Source organism: Alligator mississippiensis, chromosome 10, assembly GCF_030867095.1.
Source record: "Alligator mississippiensis isolate rAllMis1 chromosome 10, rAllMis1, whole genome shotgun sequence".
Taxonomy (NCBI): domain Eukaryota; kingdom Metazoa; phylum Chordata; order Crocodylia; family Alligatoridae; genus Alligator; species Alligator mississippiensis.
In genome coordinates this window covers 45,856,798-45,881,702 of record NC_081833.1, presented here as the reverse complement: position 1 = coordinate 45,881,702, position 24,905 = coordinate 45,856,798, and the positions used below count along the sequence as shown (strand labels likewise).

At 45.0% G+C, this 24,905-nt stretch overlaps 1 protein-coding gene across 3 annotated transcripts in view; it reads left to right on the top strand.

Annotated features, from left to right (window-relative positions):
• SLC6A2 (solute carrier family 6 member 2) overlaps positions 1–24,905 on the top strand; it is a 141,142-nt gene that overhangs the window by 24,087 nt on the left and 92,150 nt on the right. For all 3 annotated transcript variants that reach the window (XM_019497505.2, XM_014603375.3, XM_019497506.2), the window contains exons 2-3: positions 15,714–15,845; positions 21,886–22,123. In XM_019497505.2, the coding sequence (XP_019353050.1) occupies positions 15,714–15,845; positions 21,886–22,123 (370 nt within the window). The remainder of the gene's footprint in view (positions 1–15,713; positions 15,846–21,885; positions 22,124–24,905) is intronic.

Here is a 24,905-nt window from a genome sequence, read left to right as displayed (position 1 = left end):
TCCTTTTACAACCATATATTGTACAGAGGGCACAGAAAGGCTTCCTGTAATTATTTCTCTAACCTTATCCAGCCATACCCCTAAACCAACAACGACAAAAGAATCCCAACAAAAACTTCAGATAATATCACCACACTAGTCACCTCTGTTTGGTCCTGACCCTTTTCCTGAATTGTCTGTTTTCTGAAATCTATTATGTTTTATACTTTAACTGTTCTTTAATTTCCCGCAGAACCACAAGGGTCTTTGCTGCCCTTTTGTCTGTTTCTATGATTATTTTAAAATTACACACTATTGTAAAATGTGATCCTTTCATTAATTTATGTAAATACAAACCTAGTCAATGACTTAGGTATTACTTATGAATGAATCATGCTGCTCTGAGTGTCTGGGTATATTTAACTTTCTTTAATTTGTTCAAAATAGCTACTGATGGGTCTCTTTAGCTCGTTACTCTTGCAACAGCAAGCAGAGGAGATGATTGGGGCATATGGAGAAGCAGAGGCAACACTTTTTGTTACTACCCAGTCACCAGAGTTTAAAAATAGACCCATTTTTAAGTAATGTGGCAGTGGCAAATGAGCAATTCAGGATACAAAATCCAGGTTTTGGCAGACATCAGGCAGTAAACTGTTCTGGACCCTTTTGGAGACTTCCATCTGTTGAATAAAGGAGGCTGACAATAATCAGGATCATGGAGAAAGCGCTGACCCAAAACTAAGGATGAGAGTATAAATTGTCTCTAAATTGGGCACATCTACATGTGAGCTTTACTGGGCAGTAGACTAATTTGCTGCACAATAAAGTGTCACCATCTACATGTGCGCAGTAATTAGGCCAGTGTAGACTAATTTACTGCGCCATCAAATAGTCCCATCAGACACAAGTACTATCCAATGGCAGAGTAAATTTCTGCGCTTAAACACACATGTAAACAGTGACGTCCAGATTAGTTTATTCCAGCTCAAAGTGCGCCAGAGTTTATTCAGACTCATTAATTGCACATGTAGATGTGCCCACTAAGTATGAGCAGAGTCAGAGGTGGTAGTAGAATGTATGTGAATAAGAGCTTTTTCCAGCTGTGTTAGCCATTACAATTTAATTCCACTAATCATAAGTGAAAGAATTCTTCCTGCAAAAATCTTCAATATTCTTAAGAGTTTTATTGTTAGAATTGGTGTTAGAAAGCAATTGCTGAAATGTTTATAAGTATAATAGTGTAAGCCATTTTCAGCAAAATATTACACTTGGCTACTGTAATACAATGCTGTCTGCACTTAACATCAATCTTCAGAAAGCTGCTGCTCCTTAAGTAATTTCCTTAACTTGTCACCTATTCACTCCCTTCATTGCATCTCTGGCTTTCCATTCACTGTTTCAAGCAAAATCTTCTTTGTCTTTCCCTCAGCATCAGGCACTTGGATCCCCCCATCCTAGCTGCTCCATATATCAAATGTTGCCATCACTTTACAGAGTTTTCACTCTTCACACTTCACTGTAGCCTGCTGCTTCTTCAAAGAAAAATCCAACCAAACCATAAGCAAACATTTCATTCTATTAATTATTCCTGACCTGTTAATATTGCTTTGAATATTCACAGCTTGAAAAAGATCAAGCAATACTGGTTGGACACAGAGTGCGTGTCTACATGAGATGCTTACTGTGAAGTAAAAATGCCTAATTGCGAGTAAATTTGCTACCTGCAAATGCAGGTAGAAAAATGCATTGATGCTGGCAGCAATGTCCTTCTTGGCTGAAAGGGGCAGGGACATGTAGCACAGCCACAGGTAAGTTTCCAGACAGTAGCAGAGGTTGTGGGGCAGCCCAGGCTTTCGTCTCATGCCACTGTAGCTCAGAGTCCCATACCAGGTGTGCAGGTGCACCTGGCGCACCATGGCGCATCGTGGCCATCACTAACAGTAGGGTGTAGTGGGTCAGTCACCCCCCAGTCCACACAAAGAGCTCCTTGTGCACCACCTGGGACATGTGCAGCAGGGGCATGCTTGGCATGCAGCAGTGGTGTGGGTCGGGGCTGGTGCTGGGGCACCTCCCCAGAGAAGACCCCTCTGGGGAGGGCAGCTCCTCATCCCAGTTGTCCAGGAGCCCTGCGCCCCCTGAACCCAGGCACCATGGGCTGGGCAGCAGTGTGGCAGAGCAGATAGCCTACAGGAGGGGGAGGGGGGCGGGAGGCAGGGCCTGTAGCCACAGCAGCAGATGCTGCCAGAAGCCTGGCTTGTCCCACCCTGGGAAGGGGGCAGGGGAGACAGACTGCTTGCAGCCAACACCCAGCAGCCCACTGGCCCCTAGGGAGTGAGCGGGGGGGCACTCAGCTGATGGCTGCCTGTGCCCAGCCCTGCCAGGTTGACTTTACATGGTTCCTTGCCACCTGTGCATGCCAGACCTCTGATCTGAGGCTGGGCAGCGCACAACCCCTGTACAGAGCAAACTATCTCTGAAATGTTTCAAACTTTCACAAACAGCTTCTGTCTCATGGCTCTACAGGGCCTGCAGCTACACATAGGGGACAGGCCACATTTGGCAGCCGGCATGCTGCCTCAGGGTCGCTGCCACTCACAGCCAGGGCCCTATGAATGTGCCGGCTCTGCCAGAGGAGGACCCTAGACAGGACCCTCCTCCTGGACAGCCTGGTCATGGTGTTGGCTGGGGGACACTCAGGCCTGGCAGGAAGAGGTAATGGCCTGCCAGGACAGGTGAGGGCAGAGGATGTGGACCACCAGGACAGGTGGCATGAAGATGTCATCTGCAAGGAGGTGTGGGACTGGAACGAGGAGTTGCAGGACCAGGCACATTGGGTGTTCAAGGCATAGGTTCTGGCCCTGGAGTGCAAGGGAGTGGAGGCAGAAGCAGAATTCTATCCTGGCCCAGGCAGTGGAAGCCATGGACAATGACAGTGGCCGCTGGGTACTGGACACATTTCTGGCCCTGGCGGTCACCTTTGTGCTGCCTGCTACCCAGCCCTTGATCCTACTCCCACCTGCCCCCTGGCAGCCACCCACTGCCCAGCACCAGGCCCCCAACCTGTGCCTGGGAGGAAGTCCTACACCACCTCCAGCAGCCAGAAAATCCTTGCCTAGCCCCCGCCCTGGCTCTGGCACCACCCAGCCCCCCCGCCCCCCCCCCCCACACCTTGGCTCAGCTCCTCTGCTCACCCTGGCTCCATGTGGGCGCAGAGCCAAAGCTGCCTGCAGTGGAGCCAGGACCACATATTGCTCCTGCTGAACCTGGACACTGGCTGCAAGAGGGGGAGTTGCCCACACTGGACCACCAGCTACCGTTGCCCCTGGGTAAGTCCCTTGCCCACCGCACTTGCCATAGCATGTGCACCTGCAGGTGAGTGGCCAGAGTGCTGGCCATCTGTCTCTGGGCTCTGCTCCCTAATCGCCCCTACCCCACAGCCCCCACAGGCAGTGATGCAGGCTGGCTAGTGTGGGGAGTGCTAGAGAAGTTGGGTGGGCAGCACCTCCCATACCCAGTGCCCTGCTGGTGGGTGCACGGTCTCCTGGGAAGGGGAGGGGGCTGCTGCTGCCACCACAGGTGGTGTTCCCATTGCCAGGCATTACATCCCCTACCCAGGTCTCATAGAAGAGCTCACCCCAGGCCTCACAGATGTTATGCAGCACTCAGGCTGTGATGATGACCCAAGGGAGGTTGTCCTCAGTGAACTCACGGCAGATGGTGAGGATGTGCCAGTGTCCCTTGAGGCGGCAGAAGGCGCACTCCACCACGACACAGGTCTGGCCCAGGCAGTGGTTGAAGAGAGCCTGGCAGGGGTCCAGCTGGCCAGTGTAGGGCTGCATGAGCCAGGGCAGGAGCAGGCAGGCAGGGTCTCTGATGAGCAGTGGTGGGATCACCATGGTGCCCAGGGCAGGTCTGGCACTTCTGGCATGAAGTACCCACTCTCTACCAGGCCTGACAGGCCAAAGTTCCAGAATACACAGGCATCATGGGTGCTACCTACCCAGCCTTCACTCATGTGCATGAAGGTGCTTTGGTGGTCCATGATGGCCTGGAGCACTATGGAGTGAAAGCCCCTTTTTCTGTAGTAGGGGCAGTCTCCACGGGGCAGGCTGGTGATGGGGATGTGGGTCCCATTCAGGGCCCTGATGCACTGGGGGGAATCCCAGAGCATAGAACCCTGCCATCACTGCCAGGGGGTCACACATGCTGAACACAGTGTCCCCCAGCATGTTTTGGAGGGCACCGCACACCACCAGGATGGCCTCTCTGGTGGTGGCCTATGTGCTGCAGGCTGGTGGATGTGGTCAGCTTGAGCAGGGCAAGGACCAGGAGGGTGTCAGCAGGGAGGGGTGGCCACCTGCTAGTGTGCTGCCATTCCAGGTGGGGCTGGAGCTGCTCCAGGAGGTCCCAGAAGATGGCCCGAGTCAGATGGTGTGGAGGTGGCAGGTGTGCAGCAGCAGTCCTGGAATGGTGCACAGTGGGCAGGTAGGCAATTGCTGTATATGGGAGAGCTGGGAGGGGTGAGACAGATTTGGGTCAAGCAGTGGTCAGTGCAGTGGGCCAGCAGGGCCAGCGCAGTGGCTATTAGGAGTGTGGGGCACTGGTCATTGCTGCCAGGGATGGGTTGGAGCAGTCATGGTATGGGGAGGCACAGGTGGTGAGGAAAGTGCTGTCATGTGCTGTCCCTGCGCTGGGCATGCTGCTCCTGGCCAGGAAAGCGGCTAGCCAGATAGCAATGAGCAGGGCTGGCATTTGAAGAGGGCTGCTGGCTGCTGGCAGCTTTAGCTGGAGCTCCCCACAGTGGCAGCATGGGCCCACTGCAGGGCTCTAGGAAGTGGGAGCAGATTGGCAGTAAATCTGCTCCCACTTTCCTGCACATGTAGATGCGTTCCTGGCACCATTTACTTGCAAGTAATTTACTTGCGAGTAAACTGGTACTGCATCAAATCCACATGTAGTTGCTCCCAGAGATTTGTTTGTGTCTCACTTTCCTGATTGGAGAAATTTAATGTTTAGAATCAACTGTCCAGCATGAATAAATGAAAAACACTGATCTGAAAATATGCTGCAATATTTTCTCAAGTTTCCTGGTTTTAATAGATATCCCTGCCAGTAAGCACATTCACTAGTGTACTTAGAAATTAATACAGTGTAAGTATGAATGTACTAATGAAAATTGTTTACAGTTGTTTTGGATAAGTTTGTTCAGCCCAGTTTGTTATATCTGCACTGATAAATCCCTTCATCTTGCATCTCTTTCTGTAATCCCTATCAGTTTAGGGTTTTTTCTGACATGCAATATGAAAATTAATTTTTGTCTAAGATTGATTGATAGAAATATATTTAGTGCAGTTCACTTCTATATTTAATTTTGTTCTCTACAGCCTCTAGTTTACTACAGAAAGTTCCTGTTGGGGTGGGAAAAGGTGCAAGTTTTCACTCGCTATAGAGTGCATACAGGAGACATGGCTTCCTTTATCTACAGACAACTTGAAATCTAAAGGGAAATGTATGGAAGTCATGGGCTGCAAACAGACACTGTATTCGTCTGGGGATGAACCATTTTATCCCAGGACAAAATGCAGTTATTCAGATGTCCATGCCCATTGTCCTGGGATAAATCCTAAAAGGGTTCATAGAATAAGTTGTACTAACATTTTATCCCAGGATATCTCAAAGTATGTCTGAATGGTTATCCCAGGATGACATAATTGAATCAAGGGCATAAGAGTGAGCAGCTGAATACAATGCCACTTAACCCTCATTAGAAGGGTCATGTGTGTACACAACAACTCCAGGATATTTCTGTTCCAGTACAAACACAGGCATAACTTTTTCCTAGTCATGATGCTTGTTTAAGGAGGGATGAGTCATTTATACAAGAGTCCAATATTGCTGAAATAGAAACAATATGGTTTCTCTTGTCAGCCTTCCAAACTCCCTCTCCATACAACATTAAAATGTGAAGATTCATAGATGCTAGGGTCAGAAGGGACCTCAACAGGTCATCAAGTCTGACCATTTTTCCTGATATCTAGCCTAAATCTGCACTCTGTCAGTTTGTTACCATTGTTCCTTGTTATCCCAGGAGGTACCTTAGTGAACAGAGCATCTCCAATCCCTTGCTGCATCCCCCTAATGAATTTGTAGGTGGCCACAAGATCACCTCTCAGCCTTCTCTTGTGGAGGCTGAAGAGGTCCAGGTACCTCAGTCTCTCCTCATAAGGCTTGTCTTGTAAGCCCCTAACCATACAAGTGGCCCTCCTCTGGACCCTCTCGAGTAAAAACGGGATGCAGTACTCCAACTGTGGTCTGCATAGAAGGGAAGTATTACTTCCTTGGTTCTATTTGCCATGCATCTGCTGATGCACGATAAAGTACAGTTAGCTTTGCAGATGATTTTGCCACACTGATGACACATGTTCATCTTGGAGTCCACTATGATTCCAAGATCCCTTTGCACTTCTGTGCTGTTGAGAGGGCCACTTCTTAACCAGTAGGTGTGCTGGATATTTTTGCGCCCTGGGTGCAATCTGCACTTGTCCTTGTTGTACTGCATCCTATTGTGTACTGCCAACTTTTCTAACCTGTACAGGTCTGCCTGCAGTTGTTCGCTACCCTCCGGAGTGTGCACTTCACCCCACAATTTAGTATCATCGGCAAACTTGGACAGAGTACACCTCACACCCACATCCAAGTCACTGATGAAGATATTGAAGAGTACAGGTCCAAGGACCGAACCCTGTGGGACCCCACTACCCACATCCTTCCAGGTCGATACCGACCCATCTACTACCACTCTCTGGGTACAATCACTAAGCCAATTTGCCACCCACCAGACCATGTAAACGTCTATGTCACAGCCTCCTAATTTATTTATGAGAATGGGATGAGTTACCATATTGAAGGCCTTGCTAAAGTGCAAGAAAATGACATCCACCTCTACTCCTACATCTAACCATTTTGTGACCCTGTCATAAAACAAAACCAGACTGGTCAAGCATGATCTACCTGCTACAGATCCATGCTGGTTGTCCTGCTCCAACAGCTGTGCCAGTGGTTCTCCTATGACACCGGCCAATTCCTTCAGTACTCTCAGATGCAGCTTATTTGGGCCTGCTAACTTAAACACATCCAGTCCATCCAAGTGACTCTGCACCAAGTCAGCATCGACAGTTGGTGGGCTGGTGTCCCTCTGATACCCATCTAAGAACCCATTAGGAGACTTATCTTGACCCCTGTTCAAGAACACCAAGGCAAAAAACTCATTGAATAGCTCAGCCCTGTCTGTCATTCATTGCTCCTTCTTGTTCAGTAGGGGTCCTATGCTGCCCTGCACCTCCCTTTTACTCCCTACATACCTAAAAAAAGACCTTTTGTTGTCTTTAATTTGTGTTGCCAGCCTCAACTCTGTAGTTGCTTTGGCCTTTCTAACTGCCTCCCTGCAAGTGCGGACCAAGTAGGTATACTCCTCCTTGGTAGCTTCCCCCACCTTTATGCCTTCTTTGCTGCCGTCAGGCTCCCCGGGATTTTCCTGTTTAGCCAAGGACGTTTTTTGGCTTCTTTCCCCCTTTTCCCTTATACTGGGATCGTCTCCCTCTGCTCCTGAAGGATCACTTCCTTTAGGAACAATCACCCTTCCTGGATTCCCATCTTGCCAATATTCCTATCCTGCAGTGCATCATTGACTAAACTCCTGAGCACACTGAAGTTAGCCTTCCTAAAGTCAAGCACTTCCACCCTGATAGTTATGTTACCCACCCTATGTCGTATGATGAATTTGATTGATTGGTGGTCACTGTCCCCAAGGTGACCACGCAGCTGCAGCTCCCCTACCAGGTCATCCCCCGTAGCCTACATCAAGTTCGGTAAGGCATTCCCCCTAGTGGGACTGTATACCTCCAGGGGAGTCTCATCTCTATTCTCCTTTTCCAGGCCCACCCCAAGTTGTTAAGTACTGCATATTATTCATATGTATGGTGGAGCTTTTCTTGACTCACATGGGCTGAGGTGGGAGAAGTTATGGAATGACCATACACACTCTTTCACAAGCATTTGGAACCTTTCAGCTTTGTTGCTTTCAGGCTGCTGATTGGGACAGCATGAATACAGACATGTAGGTTCATAAGAGAACAATTCAGGCATAAATCCAGTTTAAAACTAGGGAATAACCCTGTTGGAATACATTATCAATGACATGTTAAACCATCTTTCACTAATGCTATACTCAAAGCAACTTTTGCAAGCTGAAATGAATTTGGTCAATTTTTTTCATCCAGCTATGCATTATTATTTATAAAGCTCTTGCTTCTGGACTTTGGCTAAGAATGGGAGAGAAAATGCCAAAGTACTGCCAAAATGGCTAGCCTTTTGCTATTTTCTACCTCACAAAATGCTGACTATGGTCAGACCATTTTTGGAAACAGATGCATGTACATAAACATCAATAATCAGATATTAACCCAGACTTCAAAATACACTCATCACCATTACAGATGCTTTTATATGAAACAGAACACTCTGGCATGGCAATCCCACATTATGTAACAGCTCTTGAACATTTTACCACAGCATATATTTAATCTCTCCAGAAAACTCATTAAAACTAGGCTCACTTTCAGCCATATAAATTTGTTTGTTTAAAAGTATCATTTAAGCACAACACACTTTACAGCTCATCAAGGTATTAGTCATGCTTAGAAAACTCATATTGTAAACTATTATTTAATATTTATGTCCATTACACACAGCTCTTGTTAATTTTCTCAAACAGAATCACCACTCCTCAATATATAGTGTTATGCTTTTATTGCCTCTTGACATTGAAGTTAATTCAAATAACACTTTGGGCAAAGTCCAGCAAGTGCCTGCGTACAACATCCTAGGTTTGAGTCAGATTTACTTTTGGTAATAGTCCTCAAACTGGACAAGTGATATGCTTTGAAGATGTCACTTTTAAGATCTATGAAAGTATAACACCTAAAATAAATTGTTAGTCACTGAACATAGTGAAAATATATTCTGTATAAGACTTAATGATTCTGTTTCAAACTTCAGTGCAATTGAGAACTTAGGAATATGAAGTTTGCTATTCAAATACTACTATTTTGTTCCAGAATATAGTTCTAATACATTACAACTCCATGAGGTTACTGCTAGAATGGGGCATATGATTTGCATTGAATTAGTATTTGTACTTATAATTTAGAATCATGGAGTCATAGAAAATTAGGGTTGGAAAGGACTGCAGGAGGTTGTCTAGTCCAACCCCCTGCTCAAAGCAGGATCACCCTCAACTATATCATTCCAGCCAAGGCTTTGTCTAGTCAGGTCTTAAAAACTAGGGGTATGTGAAGGGGGCCGTATTCAGTTCAGATTCAGCCCGATTCAGTGATTTAATCTGTTGATTCAGATCACTGTCCCAATTTGATTCCGCTGAATTCTGGAAGCACTTCTGGTCCACCTCTGGGTGTGCTGTGGAGCACATGGGGGACCCCCCGCCCCCCACGCTTCCATGGGACGCTCCATCTGCCCCAGAATTACAGCATTCACAAGCCACCTGGTACCTTGAGGTATGTAAAAAAAAAAACATTTAAAGCTGTGTCTATGTCTGAATCATCAAATCTCTCTGAATCAAATTGAGGCTGTAATGGGTCTCCTGATACAATTCGGATTTGGAGATTCAGCCACCAATTCGGTCTAAAACTCCTTCGAATTGAATCAGTGACTGAAGCTTCACACAGCCCTATTAAAAATCTCCAAGGATGGAGATTCCACAACCTCTCTGCATAGCCTCTTCCAGTGCTGCCTCATGAGAAAGTTATTCCTGATATACAATCTAAACTTCTGTTGCTGCAATTTAAGACCATTGTTTCTTGTTCTCTCATCTGCCACCACTGAGTCTAGCTTCATCCTCTTTGGAACCCCCCTTCAGCTAGTTGAAGGCTGCTATTAAATCCCCTCTCAGTCTTCTCCTCCACAGACTAATTAAGCCCAGTTCCCTCAGCTTCTCCTCATAAGTCATGTGCCCTAGCCCCCTAAATATTTTTGTTGCCTTCCGCTAGACTCTCTTCAATTCGTCTACATCCTGTCTTTAGGTAGGGAGGGGGAGGCTCAAAACTGGGCACAGTACTCCAGACGTGGCCTCACCAATGCCAAATAGAATGCCTTGATCTGCTGGCAATGCTCCTACTAATGCAGCCCAATGTGTTGTTAGCCTTTTTGGCAACAAGGGAACACTGTTGGCTCATATTCAGCTTATTCTCCGCCTTAACCCTCAGGTCATTTTCTGAAGAGCTTCTGCTTAGCCATTCAGTCCCCAGCCTGTACTACTGCATGGGATTTTTCTGTCCTAGGTGCAGGACTTTGCACCTGTCCTTATTGAATCTCATGAAATTTCTTTTGGTCCAATTCTCCAATTTGTTGAGGTCTCTCTGAATCCTAGCCCTACTCTACAGCATATTTACTACTACCCTCAGCTTGGCATCATCTACACACTTGCAAGGGTGCACTCCATCGTATCATCCAGGTTCATTCCGGGTTGTTGATGAAGATATTGAACAAAACCAATCCCAGGACTGACCCCTGAGGCATTCCACTTGATATTGACTGGCAACTAGACATCAAGCCATTCATTACTACCCTTTGAGCCTGATGATCCAGCTATTTTTCTATCCACCTTACAGTGCATTCATCCAACCAACATATACTTCCTTAGCTTGCCTGCAAGAATGTTGTGGGAGACTCTATCAAAAGCCTTGCTAAAGTCAAGGTATATCGTATCCACAGCTTTCCCTGCATCCACAGAGCTAATCTGTGGATAGAAGGCAATCAGGTTGGCCAGACATGATAGAAGGCAACCTGGTTTATCAGGCATGACTTTCCCTTGGTGAATCCATGCTGACTGTTCCTAATCACCTTCTTCTCCAAGTGCTTAGAAGTCAATTCCTTAAGAATCTTCTCCATGATTTTTCCAGGGACTGAGATGAGGCTGATTGGTCTGTAGTTCCCCAGATCCTCCTAAATTCCTTTCTTACACATGGGCACGATTTCATATGCCCTTTTCCAATCATCTAGGATCTCCCTTGATCACCATGAGTTTTCACAGATAATGATCAGGGGCTCTGCAATCACACCAGCCAACTCCCTCAGCACCCTTGGGTGCATTGTGTCCAGCCCCATGGATTTTTACACATCCAGCTTTTCCAAACAGTCCCTAATCTGTTCTTTTATCACTTCTGGGTGCTTGCCTCCTTCCCAAACTGTTGCCAGGTGCAGTAGTCCAGGAGTTGACCTTGCCTGTGAAGATTGAGGTAAAAAAGGCATTGAGTACTTTAGCCTTTTCCACATCACCTGTCACTAGGTTCCCTCCCCCATTTAGTAAGGGACCCAAAATTTCCCTGATCTTCCTCTTGCTGTTGACATACTTGTAGGAACCCTTCTTGTTACTTTTCACCTCCTTTGCTAGCTGCAAGTCCAATTGCACATTGGCCTTCCTGACTTCATCCCTGCATGCCCAAGCAACACTCTTATACTTCTCCCTAGTCATTTTTCCAAGTTTCTACTTCTTGCAAGCTTCCTTTTTGTGTTTTAGGTAAGTGTTTCTCAACCCATGGGTCACAACCCAAAAGTGGGTCACAACAAGAATATATGAAAGGGTCCCAGACAAACTTTAAAAATTGATTCTCTTTTAAAGGAGAAAAATGTGGGAAACCTGTGGCTTTTCCCTTGCAGACTGTCAGAGTTCCAGCCTGCAAGGGGCTGCTTGGGTTCCCCCTTCCCTCACATACACTCCCCCCTACCCCACACACCTACCCCCTGCCCCACACACGGCAGGGGGTGGGGGCAGTGGGTCGGGAGTGAGAGGCACCGGGTTGGGACTGGCCATCAATGTTTATAAATGTGTCCTTGTACAAAAAAATTGAGAACCACTGTTTTAGATCACTGAAGAGTTCCCTGCCAAGCCAAGCTGGTCTTCTGTCATACTTGCTAGTCTTCCTGTGTATCAGGATGGTTCATTCCTGTACCATCAGTAAGGTTTCTTTAAAATACAACCAGCTCCTCTGGACTCTTTTTCTCCCACAGACTAGCTCCCAGGGGATCCTGCCCATCAGTTCTCTGTATATAATAATTTGTGTTGAAGTAGTGCCTAGGACCTCAGGCATTAATTAAGACTGCATTTGTGGCAAGCACTATATAAACAGAATATAGGTGGAGATCCCTGGCCCCAAATATATACTATATTCAGTGTATTCACATCTCTTTTAAAGCTCTTATGTTTATGATTTGTTTTTGCAAACCCTGGTCTCCATCTCATTTATAGCAAAATATCAACTTTCAAATACCATTCTCTTCATTAGATGTAGAACATATTGTTGGTGTCTTTCTTTGCTTATGTTTCTGATGAGGCTAAGACATTCAAGTTTGCTTTTTCATTCTTGTTATTGAATACCTACTTGAATTTCATGCTTTGCAACTCATGTTTTAAAAATGTTTATGGAAAACACATACACAAGATAGGAGAAGAACGGAACCATGCAAACTTTTCAAACTCTGAGAGAATATTTGCAGAAGTTCTTTTTAAGTGTTTGTTAAATTGTACTTACCTAGTGTGTATGGAACAATGGATCTAGTACTTAGATATGCATTATAGGAATAGACTGAATATAGATATATTTTGTACTTTTAAACTCATTTTTGAACAGAGTGACTTAATATTTCTTCTTGCAAGAGAAAAGAGTTAAAATGCACAAAACAGCATAGTAGAGGCTAATTCATAGAACTCGTATCTTCCTACTAGTTCTACATAGGGGCTTTTTGGTGCAGAGCCTAAGAACCCTATGGTGACATTCAGACAAGTGTAGCTATGAGGTATGTGGCACTACAGACACATCTGCAATGCCACATAGTGCACAATAAGCTATTCTCCATGCTGCAAAGGAGTAGTGCAGGGCAGGGGAGAGGGCTGACCCCTAGATATCCCACACACAAAAAAAGAGTGAAGTGGTGTACATTTGAGCATGTGCTGCTCAAAACCAGAGCCTGGCTGATCTCCACTTCTGCAGCCACAGGAGGTTCCCAGAACCCCAGGTAAGGCAGCTGGAGTGAGCCCAGTGCTGGCCCGCAGCTTCCCCTACCCAACATGGGGTAACCTGCTGGATGCCAGAGGGCACATGGCCCAGGCTTTCCTGGGGACAACTAGCAGTGGTATAAGGTGCTAGTTGTCCCCAGGGAACCAAACATCCATGCTCGTGTGGACGTGGCCTATAAATGTAACTTTGACAGTCTATTCTCACTTTGTGATGTGGTCCTAGAGAAAAGTCAATCGTATTTGCTCTATCAGTTACTGTTATCAACAATCCAGCTGTGTTTTATTTTTACAGATTTTGCAAGAATTAAGCTGTTATAGACCTAATAATCTATGCGATGAAATCAGAACCATAGTTCATACAGTGAATGGTCAATACTGACAGACTGTTTTATTAAACATGATACATGCTGTATTTGCTTTATAGTATCACATGATGCTTTGCAATCATTTGGGAATCTTGAATGTCTGTGGGTTTGGATATCATGGTATGATATAACTGTGAAATTTTCAGGTGAAGTTATCCATTTGTATTGACAAACAAAACTTAACATAGATCAGGCTATCAAATAAAGAGGGTGATTTGAATACAAAAGATGGAAGGGAAGGAGGTGGGGGAGAGGAGGTGTGGGCAATACTGAGAGAGGCAGAGAAGTAATAAATCCATAGGGACAAAGGGATCAAGAAGCTAATCCACATAATGGGATAAAATTCTGTAGTCCCTCTTTAGACTACACTTAACAGAATCCAGCCCGTGGATGATTTATTGTTCTGCAATTTTGTATTCAATTTATTTTTTAAAGTTTTGCCATTTAAAAACAGCTACGTTGAGGTCAGTAATAGAATCCATATCACCTTTGGAACAAATAATATTGATTATAACATCCAAAATTCATTCACTTGCACCCTTTCTGACATCATATGCCATCACCTGCTTATAGGACCCCTCTGCTATCTGAATTGGACAGACAGGTCAATACCTACGTGTAAGAATCAGGGGACACCAATCTGACATAAAGTCCAAAAACACACAAAAGCCTGTGGCAGAATATTTTAACCTTCTTGGACATTACATGTATGTCTTTGCCCCTATGCATTTATTACTTGCTTGCCTCTGTCATCACTGTCCCCCTCCCTTCTCTGTCATTTGTATTTAAATCACCCTCTATTTGATTGCCTGTTCTGTATGGGTGCATCCAGACAAGCATGCTCATGTGTTACCCTGGGAACAAATGGCAGCAGCACACAGCTGTGGGGTAGGAGAGGCAGGAGCCGGCACTTGGGCTGTCTTCAGCAGCCCTGACTGGGGTCCTGGGTGCCTCTGGAGGCTGCAGCTTGGCCAGCAGCTGGAACATAGCTCTGGCCAATCAGGCTCTGGTTTGGGCAGCACATGCTGCTGTCATATGTGCCACCCTGCTTTTTTTAAGTGCAGGGTTTTTTGACACCAGGATTCCCCAGTGTCAAAAAACCCCCATGCTGTTAATTTGTAGCTCAGGGAACATCTGCACGTGTGTCACATGTGGTGTGTACATGCAGGCATTCCTAATCAGGATCTATCCTTTATATCCTTTCATAGTAGCTGAAGAACTGAATTCCTTCTAACAAAAACATATGCTTCTCTGATGCAGTTAGTCAATAAGGTGCATCTATACCCTGACTTCCACCTGACTTCAGACTAACATGACAAACTACCCTTATCTTCTGGACTGCCATGTTGCAATGCAATGCAGTAATATTTTTGCTTACAAAATAAACAGTACGATAGTGGCACATTCCACATAGCAGGAGCAGGCAATTATTTTGGGCAGAGGGCCGCTTACTGAGTTTCGGCAAGCCATCAAGGGCTGCATGACAGGCAGCCCAGGGCAGATTAATATTAATTTTCTAAATTTTTTAGGGGCCCCACAGGCCAGATAGATTGGCCTGGCAGGCCTCATCTGGGCCCCGGGCCACATTTTGCCCACCCCTGCCACATAGCAACATGAACAAACAATGCCGATCAGCCTTGCTCACAGAAGTGGAACCACATCCTAAAAACTAGGACCTTTCTTATATCAATAAGCACAATAACTTAATCCCAGTTTCCCGAATAATATTAGTCACCAAGATTTCCACTATGTAGTTGCTTGTTTTCAAGCAAGACAGCTCCTCCAGTCAGTGAAACTATATGGTATCCTACAACTATGCTCAAAGCATCCTTTATAAATTACCAGTTGCCCTGTTACTGTCCTCTAAAGTGGAAGAACAATCTGCATTATAAAGCAGACTAAACTCTACTCATTCCCAAACTGTCACTAAGAGTGACAGTTTTTCCTTCCCCTTTAGCTTTGCAAGTCTGCTCTGCATCACATCTAAGTTTCCTGTCCAATTAAAGATTTAAGTTTCCAGGGCTGGTTTTTATTCCTTGAAACCAGACTACCAGAGTTTGGTAACATTAAGGGAAAATAGGTGCTATGCTATGTATTTTTGTTCAGGGAACCTGCATTTGGGACTTAGTGAAATGAGAAATTTCCTTGTTTCTTGAAGTTTCTTCATAATTTCCAGAGGCAGTTTGCTTTGTTAGTACAAAAGTAAAAGGAGCAGAAGAGAAGAAAAGCAGAATGTAACAAAAATCTAGATTTCTGCTTCTTGTTAATTCTGTTTTCAGGTGCCTTCCTTATCCCTTACATCCTTTTCCTAATCATTGCTGGAATGCCCTTGTTCTATATGGAATTAGCACTGGGCCAGTACAACCGGGAAGGGGCTGCTACCGTATGGAAAATTTGTCCACTTTTCAAAGGTAAGTGCTAATACTCTGCCTGGTTTGAGTAGAGTGGTATCGCTTTCCCTGTTTTAAGTAAAATTATATCTGCTGGTTTATTTCCTAACCCTGTAATATTAGAAGCAGCAGAAAATGTTTATCTAGGTTATATTGTAACCCTGACCCAGAAGTGGCTGTACAGTGACAAGTAGCAGGGGTGAAGAGTCTAGTTCAGTCTCCATGCTCACTGCTGTCTTTGGCATCTTTGCTAAATCTTCCATCAAGAATACCAATTAATGCCACTGGTGGTGCCTTTTGTTTTCAGTTATGTGAATGTCCATTCATATTTGTCTTTGAGGTTTTCTTTTTGAGGTTTTAAAAACCAGTTAGTTTTATAGAAACAGAACTGGGCTGGAGCTCAGAAGACCTGGATTCTATCACTGGAGTGTTGCAAGCAAGCTGTCTGTCCATCCTGCGCTTCATTTTTTTTCTCATTTGTAGATAATGATACTTTATAAACTTGGGATCTACAGATGAAAAGCATTAAATATAAGTTGCTTTTATTATTTCATGCAGTTAATGAATACTGTCTGTTGGCACAATGGATACTCGCCAATGGCATGGAGCAAATGACTAAATGTTTCTCTTTCCCTTATTATGTTGTCTACTGGATACAAATTAAAACTAGCTAATTAACTACCACACCAGTACTGCGTATTGCTCATCCATCCAATAGGTGGCTCTGTGTGTGCACATTTAGGTTTTTAGCTCAGGTGTTTTTGGAAGGAAAATGGAAGAAATAATATATGATCAATGAAAAATATTAATATTTCTTAAAGACCCACTAAAGAACTATTACTAGCTGGGAATGATTTGAAAGTGCTGCCTCTGGTTTGGATCAAGCCTTCTAGGTAGGATAACTTCTACAATTTAGAGCTGTGTGAAATTGCTGAAAAACCTGCCTGCAAACTTAACATTCTGACCACATTTGATCACGATGTGTGAAGAGCTTCATAGTGGCAGTCACCACATGGTTGACCCACAGCTTGGCTTTGAGTTACACTGAGCTAGTGTCAATCATTTTTTGTTGAAATCCTCTACTTTTCCTTTTTGTGGAGTTAGCATTCCAAACCAGGAAAACACTGTCATTTTCACTAGCTACATTCTCAACGCAATTTCAATTGCATCTAAAACTCAAAATGTTATTAGAGACATGCAGGGTTTAGCTACATGTGTGCTTTACTGTGGAGTTGACTAATTAGCTTTACAGTAAAGTGTCACCTTCTATACATGCACTTCTATTAAGGCGCAGTAAATTAATTAATTCTGCTGTACAATAGTACAATAGTACTGTCCGGGTCAAATACTATCCTATGGCGGAGTTATTTAGTGCACTACAACGCACATGTAGATGGTAACTGGGGCTGGCTGGGGCATGAGGGTGCTCCAGTGCAGGGGCTGCCTGCTGGCTAGCCCCACACTATAGCACCCTCATGCCCCAGCCAGCCTCTCCGCAGCACATTTTGCTGGTGGGGAGCAGCTCTGGGCTGGAAGGCTGAGCCCCTGGGCCCTGTGTCAGCTGGAGCTGCTCCGCCCAGGCTCAATATGCTATGGTCTTGGGCTACATGTAAATGCTGAGCCCCAGAATAATAAACTCTGGCCTGAACTGCACCAGAGTTTATTGCTAAGTGCTAATTGCACATGTAGATGCATCTACAGAGCAGCGCAGACAGGACCCCATATCAAAATGTGAGTTTGACATTTTTTTAAACAAAACAATTTATATAATCCCATTACCGAACCCACAAGCCATACAATTACCCAAGAATCCTGACATCCCGACACAAACAAACACCCACTGAAGGCATTGGGAATTTTGCTAGATCCAAGATTACAAAACTAGGCTCAAAACTGCAAAGAATCTGATTCAAATATCTGTGAATACAATAGTAGTCTTTTGATTTCAAGTCTCGAAAAGAAGAGAAAAGAAAACATTCTTCATTTCATAGTCTTGTTAACATTCTGGCTGCGTTTATTAGGCTGAGATTTACATTAGTATTGATTGTTAAATGTTAGTATTATTGGGCATGTCTACACATGCCCCCCATGGTGCAGTTGTTACTGCTCCATCACTTAGTACTTGCTTTACTCCATCCCAGAGGTGCACAGTTCTTTTTAGCAGCTATGTCACCATAGCAATGCTCTATAGCGAGGTAGCTTGTCACTATGATGATGTAGCATTGGCATCACGGTTTGTGACCACTGGTGCTACATCGCTGTAGTGTGTTGTTACGGTGACATAGCATCATCTGTAGATGCGCCCACTGAAAATAATGGGAAACATTGTATTATGTTGAAATCCCACCAGTCTCATAAACTGGGTAAAATTAGCAGAGTTTCAAATGAAAGCTTCTGATAAGATACATGAATGCCTTTTATAGCTAAGTCCTCACAGGTCTTTAGATATGACTCTGAGTTAACTCAAATCCTTCACTGAAATGAAAAGACTACAGTCTACCCTCAAAGTTATAATAATTATCTAAATGAAAAACACCATGGTGCTAATTTTAGCTATGAATATTATTGCTATGAAATCTAGTACTCTTAACTGCAGTTGAGCTTTCTTATAATGCACGTGATTAAAATACATCTTGTAAACTTTACAAAACAGTCCATTTGCATCACTAGATTTTTTGGGGTTTATTTTAGCACTGTGGGTGGGATAAAGTTTAAATAAATACATGTCTGGATCCAGAAACAACAGAGCCAATGCATTTTTGGACCAACTCTCTTAATGTCAATGGAGTGGCACCAGGGATGGGTTTTGGACCACTGCCTTTGAATTTCCACATTAAATTTCAATTATTATCACTTCTGAATGGTGGAACATGTAGTTAATCTTTTTTTTTTAAATCCCATTTCAAAATAGTATGCATTATTCATGGAGGATGACCACATATTCTAACATATGCCTTCTTGAGGAATTTTATCTGCTTTGAGTATTATAATTTTTCAACATAATTTCAGTATAACATGCAGAAGTCATTCAAGCACCATGAATTTTAAGACAGATTTTCAATCTTATTTTCACTTTTTACCAGACATTAGGGGTGAGTAAACTGATTCTTAGGCAAAAAAAGTTCCACAAGTTCCACCTGAGAAACAAAAAGGCATTCTTGACATAAACAGTCCTTTTTAGATTGCTGATTCCCGAGGAATTAGTAGCTGATCCTTAGGAGAACATAAAACAGCTTTTCATTAAGTACTGGAGCAGCATTACCAGAGTAGTTTCATAGACCCACTCCCCAGACCTGTGGTTTTATCAATAAAGTGCTTCCTCCTTGGTTTGTCAAGGTACATAAAAGCCTAGTAACACTGTTAGAATTGTCATGTCTCTGGACTGAATAAAAAAGTGAAAATGTAATGAAGGATTGTGCCCAAGGGCTAAGTTACTACACTAATGAAGACCATATAAATTAGTTGTCTTCTTCTGTTACATACATTCCCAGTGGTTTATGTGCAGTTAGTAATGGGGCCACCCTTTAAAAATGTCTGACTGAGAAATGTCAGCTTTCATGAACTTGAACAACCCTCCCCAGTATGTCTAAGGGAAAGCCAGCTCTCCAAGACACAATGGGAAATGCTCAAGGTAGAATTCATCCTTGGCTGGAAGACCATACATGCCTTCTCCAGATTTAGGTTTAAATTCTACCATGAATTTTGGCTAGGGATAGAAATTACACATAAATCAGTATAAGTAATCAGAAACTGGTTCAAATCTGTAACACAACAGAAGTTCAGTGCACATAAACCGCTTTCAAAATGCCCCAAATTTGCTAAGATAAACCTGGATAGATGTTGTATCAGACTTAACTGATTTAGCTTAAATTAGTTTATTGAATGTCTGCCCCAGATCCCCTCCAGATTCAAGTTAACTCACAGTCCCCCAACATCCCAGGGTACTTTGCACCTTCCCCACAAACCCCCCTTGCAGGGAGGGTGAGTTAGCCATGGCCCAAGCAGTCTGCTCCAGCTGAGCAGGGAGTCATGCTCTAGTGCCCCAGGCTTCTGACCTAGGCCACTGCAGGCATGTGGCTGCATTTCCAGAATCAGAACTGAATGTCTGTTCACTTGCTTGTTGGTTCAATCTATGTATCTTAGACTAACTTACAAAGTTGAATCAATTCAGTCTCTGGCTTTTTGACTATCTGTATTTAGCCATACTGTGTAGCTCTGTTGAAAAAAGGAAGTGGCATAAGGTAAAATTTGGCCCACGGTTGATATTCATGATGACTCAGAGTCAGCTAAATGCTCTTAAAACACTTGAATCCCTCATTGGAACTACAGGCCGTGTGTTGATGAAACAAGAGGCGTGTATGTATGACACTTTAAAGCAGGCTAAATGCTTTTGCGCTACTTTAATGGTGTTGGTGTTTGCACACCTCAGCGACATATTGCACATTAATTCCAGCTGTTGTAGGACATTCGGTAGCGTAATGCACCTTAAATGACTTGGGGCGCAGCAAACTAAAACTCATAGTTTTATAGTAGCTAGGGTCAGGAGGGACCTCAACAGATCGTCTAGCCTGACCCCCTGCCACAGGCAGGGATGAATGCTGGGTTCACAAGACCCCAGACAGATGATCATCTAACCTCTTTTTGAATTTACCTAAGGTAGGGGCAAGGACCACTTCCCTAGGAAGTTGGTTCCAGATTCTGGCCACCCTAACTGTAAAATATTGCCTACTAATCTCTAACCTAAACCTATTCTCCATCAGCTTATTACCATTGTTCCTCATCACCCCAGGTGGTACTGGGGAGAAAAGGGCTCTGCCTATTTGCTGTTGATCTCCCGTGATGAGTTTTTGTAGGCAGCCACCAGGTCCCCCCTCAGCCTCCTCTTGCCGAGGCCGAACAGGTTCAGGTCCCTCAGTCTCTCTTCATAGGGCTTGCCTGCTGCCCTCTGACCAAATAGGTGGCCCTCCTCTGAACTTTCTCCAGATTGGCCACATCCTTTTTAAAGTGCAGTGCCCAGTACTGGACATAGTACTCCAATTGCAGCCTGACCAATGTGAAATAGAGGGGGAGTATCACCTCTCTGGATTGGCTTGAGATGCACCTCATCCTCCTGCTCAGTGCAAACAATTACGATGTCATAGGGATCACGGAGACCTGGTGGGACTCCACCCATGACTGGACCACAGGGATAGATGGCTATACCCTGTACAGGAGGGATCGTGTAGAGAAAAGGGGCGGGGGAGGTCACCACTGCCGCAGAGGGAAGCACCAGCCCCCTGAGCCAGAGACTGCTCCACCCACTGGCAGCTTACCCTCCCCTTCCTGCCGGAGAGGCAGGTAAGGTGTATGTACCACATGGAAGTTTAATCAGCCCTAAATTGAAGTGGTGTTATTTAAAACCCACTGCTTCAATTTTGGCCCCCCATTTCATCTACACATGCCCACAGTCACCATACCCCTTCCAAGTTCTTGACTGAATTGCATTGCCATGGTGATAGAAGTCCATGTTGTGAATGACAATGGGGATGAGCCAGGAGAGGTATTGAAGCTTATGGGATTCTGGTTGGCAGGGGCAGTAACCACTGGTGCAGCCCATAGATAGAAACAGCAGTTTATAGGTTCAAAGGATCTTGAACTTTCCGTGTCCAAATAACATAGCTTTATGCAGGTGAACTGAATTTCACTCTTACCACGCAGTTTCTGGCCATCTGCACTAGTTAAAATTTCCCCTAGGAATACAGAACATGGACTGTACCAGCATTAAATTGTAGTGTTTTATCCTTGAATTGCATAATTTATGTTTTCTGGCAAACACAATCAGTTTTCCTAAACACCAGTCAGTCTCATGAGATCATTAGTTTAACTATCATTTTTTGTGGCCATCAGCTGTATGTATAACCCTTTTATAGCCCTTAGTGAGGGGAAAAGGAAGATTATCTAAATTTCTAATTATCTAAAATTAATTTGCAAACTAACCATGGTTTAGCTATTAAGGAATACTTTTGGGGTGTATTGTTGTATATGAAATGCAATGTATAATCAAGTTTTTCTTTGTCTTTAGGTGTAGGCTATGCAGTGATACTTATAGCTCTTTACGTGGGTTTCTACTACAACGTTATCATAGCTTGGTCTCTGTATTATCTGTTTTCATCATTCACATTTGAACTCCCCTGGACGAAATGTGGCAACAGCTGGAATAGCCCAAACTGTACAGATCCCAAACTCTTCAACGCCTCGGTGCTTGGCAATGGCACCAAGTACTCCAAGTACAAACTCACTCCTGCTGCTGAATTTTATGAGTAAGTGTTGATTTGTCATTGTTCTTGCTTACAAACTCCAGATTAATTCAATGGTTTGTTCTTTTGCCCAAGAATGCCACTCTGGGGAGGTAGCATGGGTCAGTTGACAGGCCTAAATAGTAGGAGTCAGAAACCCAGGTTTAATACCTGGCAGCCATGCCACTGATCTTCTGTATAATGTTAGGTTAGTCAGTTATCTCTCTGTAGCTCAGCTCCTCTAGTTCAGACAAAAAAACCCCCAACATTAAGCAATAGAGATTCAGAGCAACTATTAAGTAAATCTTTCTTCCACATGCAGTTTTTCATTATGCGCAAACAATCTTAAAACAGTAGCATTTATATCATGACTGAAAACAACATGCTCAATAGAGCTTACTGAAAGATTTGAAACTTATGATTTCATTTACTCAGGTGTAACTTCTTGTTCTGCTTGCCTGATTTCTTGGAGGAAGTCTGTTTCTTTTGCTTTTCTTTTGCTGCTTCAATAGTTTAGAATGAGGAGAGGGCAGCAGTTGAAAAACATAAGACTGATCCTGCTCCCATTTAAATGAAAGGTCATTCTGCTGCTTATCAGGCATCACCTGCACTTTGAGAGTCTTCAAAATAAAAAGAGTTTAAGGTAGGCACTAGACCCATTACACATAGGCATATGAATGAATGCTTAAAGTACAAAACAAAAGTTTCTGGGATCACTGGACTGATGACTTTATATAAATGATTAAGTTCAGGACCCCAAGGATTATTTGAGCTTGGGTAAAAGAAAAGGGAACACTTGCTGGGCACTAGGCTAATCAATTGCTGAATTGGTTTGAATAATCAGTTAGTCCTTCTGCTTTGAATTTGTAGCCCAGCCAATGTATCAGTGTCAGCAAGGTCTTCTGTTGGACCACGGAGACACTGCTTTTATAACAGGCAGCCTAGCACATTCCACAGTATACTGAACTCTGCTACAACAGGGACCTTGTGGGCCTGTGGTTGTCTGACATGCTAGCAGCTCTTTTTACTTCTCAGCAGTTGGTAATTTGAAAGGTTAGGGGTGGTGCAAAACCAATGAGCAGAAAGACAGTTTTGCTAAACTTAGTGTTTTGAAAGAGATTGATGAGTAGCTGCGAGTTTCTAGGAACTGAATCCAATGCTGAGTAATGCCAGCCAGGAACTCGGCTGTTTTCCTAAAGAGAAAAAATACAATGTCTTGGTGGTGTGATAGCAATAAAGGGATCAGTCATCACAAAAAATTGCAGTTTGTAGGCACTGGAAGAACATGATCTTGAGGTGAACTGGGAGGAGGTTTTTGAACCAAGCAAGAAAGCTTCAGACTGATAATCACACCACTACAAACATTAACATTAATGTCATTTCAGAAAAGTTTTCCTTTTACAGCTGGTTTGTGTTTTTAGGTTTTTTTTAGCATAACATACCATAAGTGCACACTAAGGAATATATGGTTGAAAATGGCCTCTTTGCAGGTTAGTCTAATCTGCAGAGCATGAACTGGTTTGCAAGTGCATAGACATTCAGCACATACCTGCAGTGGCTCAAGCCAGAAACCCAGGGGTGCTAGAGCAGCCCTCCCTTCCACAGGGAAGCTGAGCTGAAGGAGTGGGGAGTGTCCAGGCCCCAGCAGGCCTGTCCCAGTGGCTCCCTGACAACTGGGAGAAATCTGAGTACACAGGGCTGCCTGGCCCCAGAGGAGAACTCTTCCCTCTTCCCGGACCACCACAGGGCCAGGAGTGGGGGTCCGGTTTGGTGATGGGGGGGGCTCTTCTCCCTCTTCCTCCCCCTCACAGAGAGGTGGGAAGGGGGGCTCTGTGAGGCTGCCTGGCACCAGAGGGAGACTCTTCCCCCTGCTTCTCCCCCATCACTGTGGGGTGGGGTGAGGGGGGCTTTATGGGATACTGCCCAGCCCCAGAGTGGGACTCTTCCCCCCACTCCTCCTCCCCCCCCCAGGACAGGGGGAGGCTCTGTTACATGCTGGGGGGGAACTCTTCTCCCTCCTCCTTCTCCCCCCAGAGGGACAGTGGGAGCACAGAGCTCAGCTGGGCAGGGTATGGGAGTGTGAGGGGTGTAGGGACCCCCCCACACACACTCCCCCCCATGGTGTGCAGCAGCAGCAGGCAGGGAGCCAGCACTGTGCAGGGGGAAGAGAGTGGAGTCTGCCTTATCTCCACAGCTCTGCTCCCAGATCCTGAGCCTGAAGCTCTAGCCCTGGCAGCAGGGGAAGTCCCGCACTGGAGCCAGCTGCTTACCCTTCTCTCATCTGTGCAGGTCCCTGCACTCTGCCAGGAGTGGAGGGAGCCCCACCCCCTGCTTTCCTGCAGAGTCCACTGCCCCTCTAAGTGCAGTTGCAGGCACGTGGGCAGCATGTGGGCTGGGCAGTATTGCATGGAGCCCCCCCCCCCACCCCTCCAACCTCCTGGGGTAGCAGGGGGAAAGGGAGGAGGAGGAACAGTCCCCATCCAGTGTCTCACAGAGTCCCCCTCCCCACCCTGGGAGGAGGAAGAGGGGGAAGAGTACCCCCCAACACATAACAGAGCCCCTCTTCCAACCCTGTGGGACAACTGAAGGGGGCAGGAAGAAGGATTAATACCTCCTTCTGTCCCCTCTCTGCAGCTGGGGTCTGCCAGCTCCAGGGTCCACCACTGTAGCCCTTTTCCTTTGCTCCCTGGCAGACCGGCTGACCCTGGCTGCAGTGGGGGAAGACAGGAAGGAGGGAAGAATTAACTTCTTCCCTGCTCACTTTGCCTTAACAGGACCATGCCAGCTGGTTCCTGCTCCAGCTACA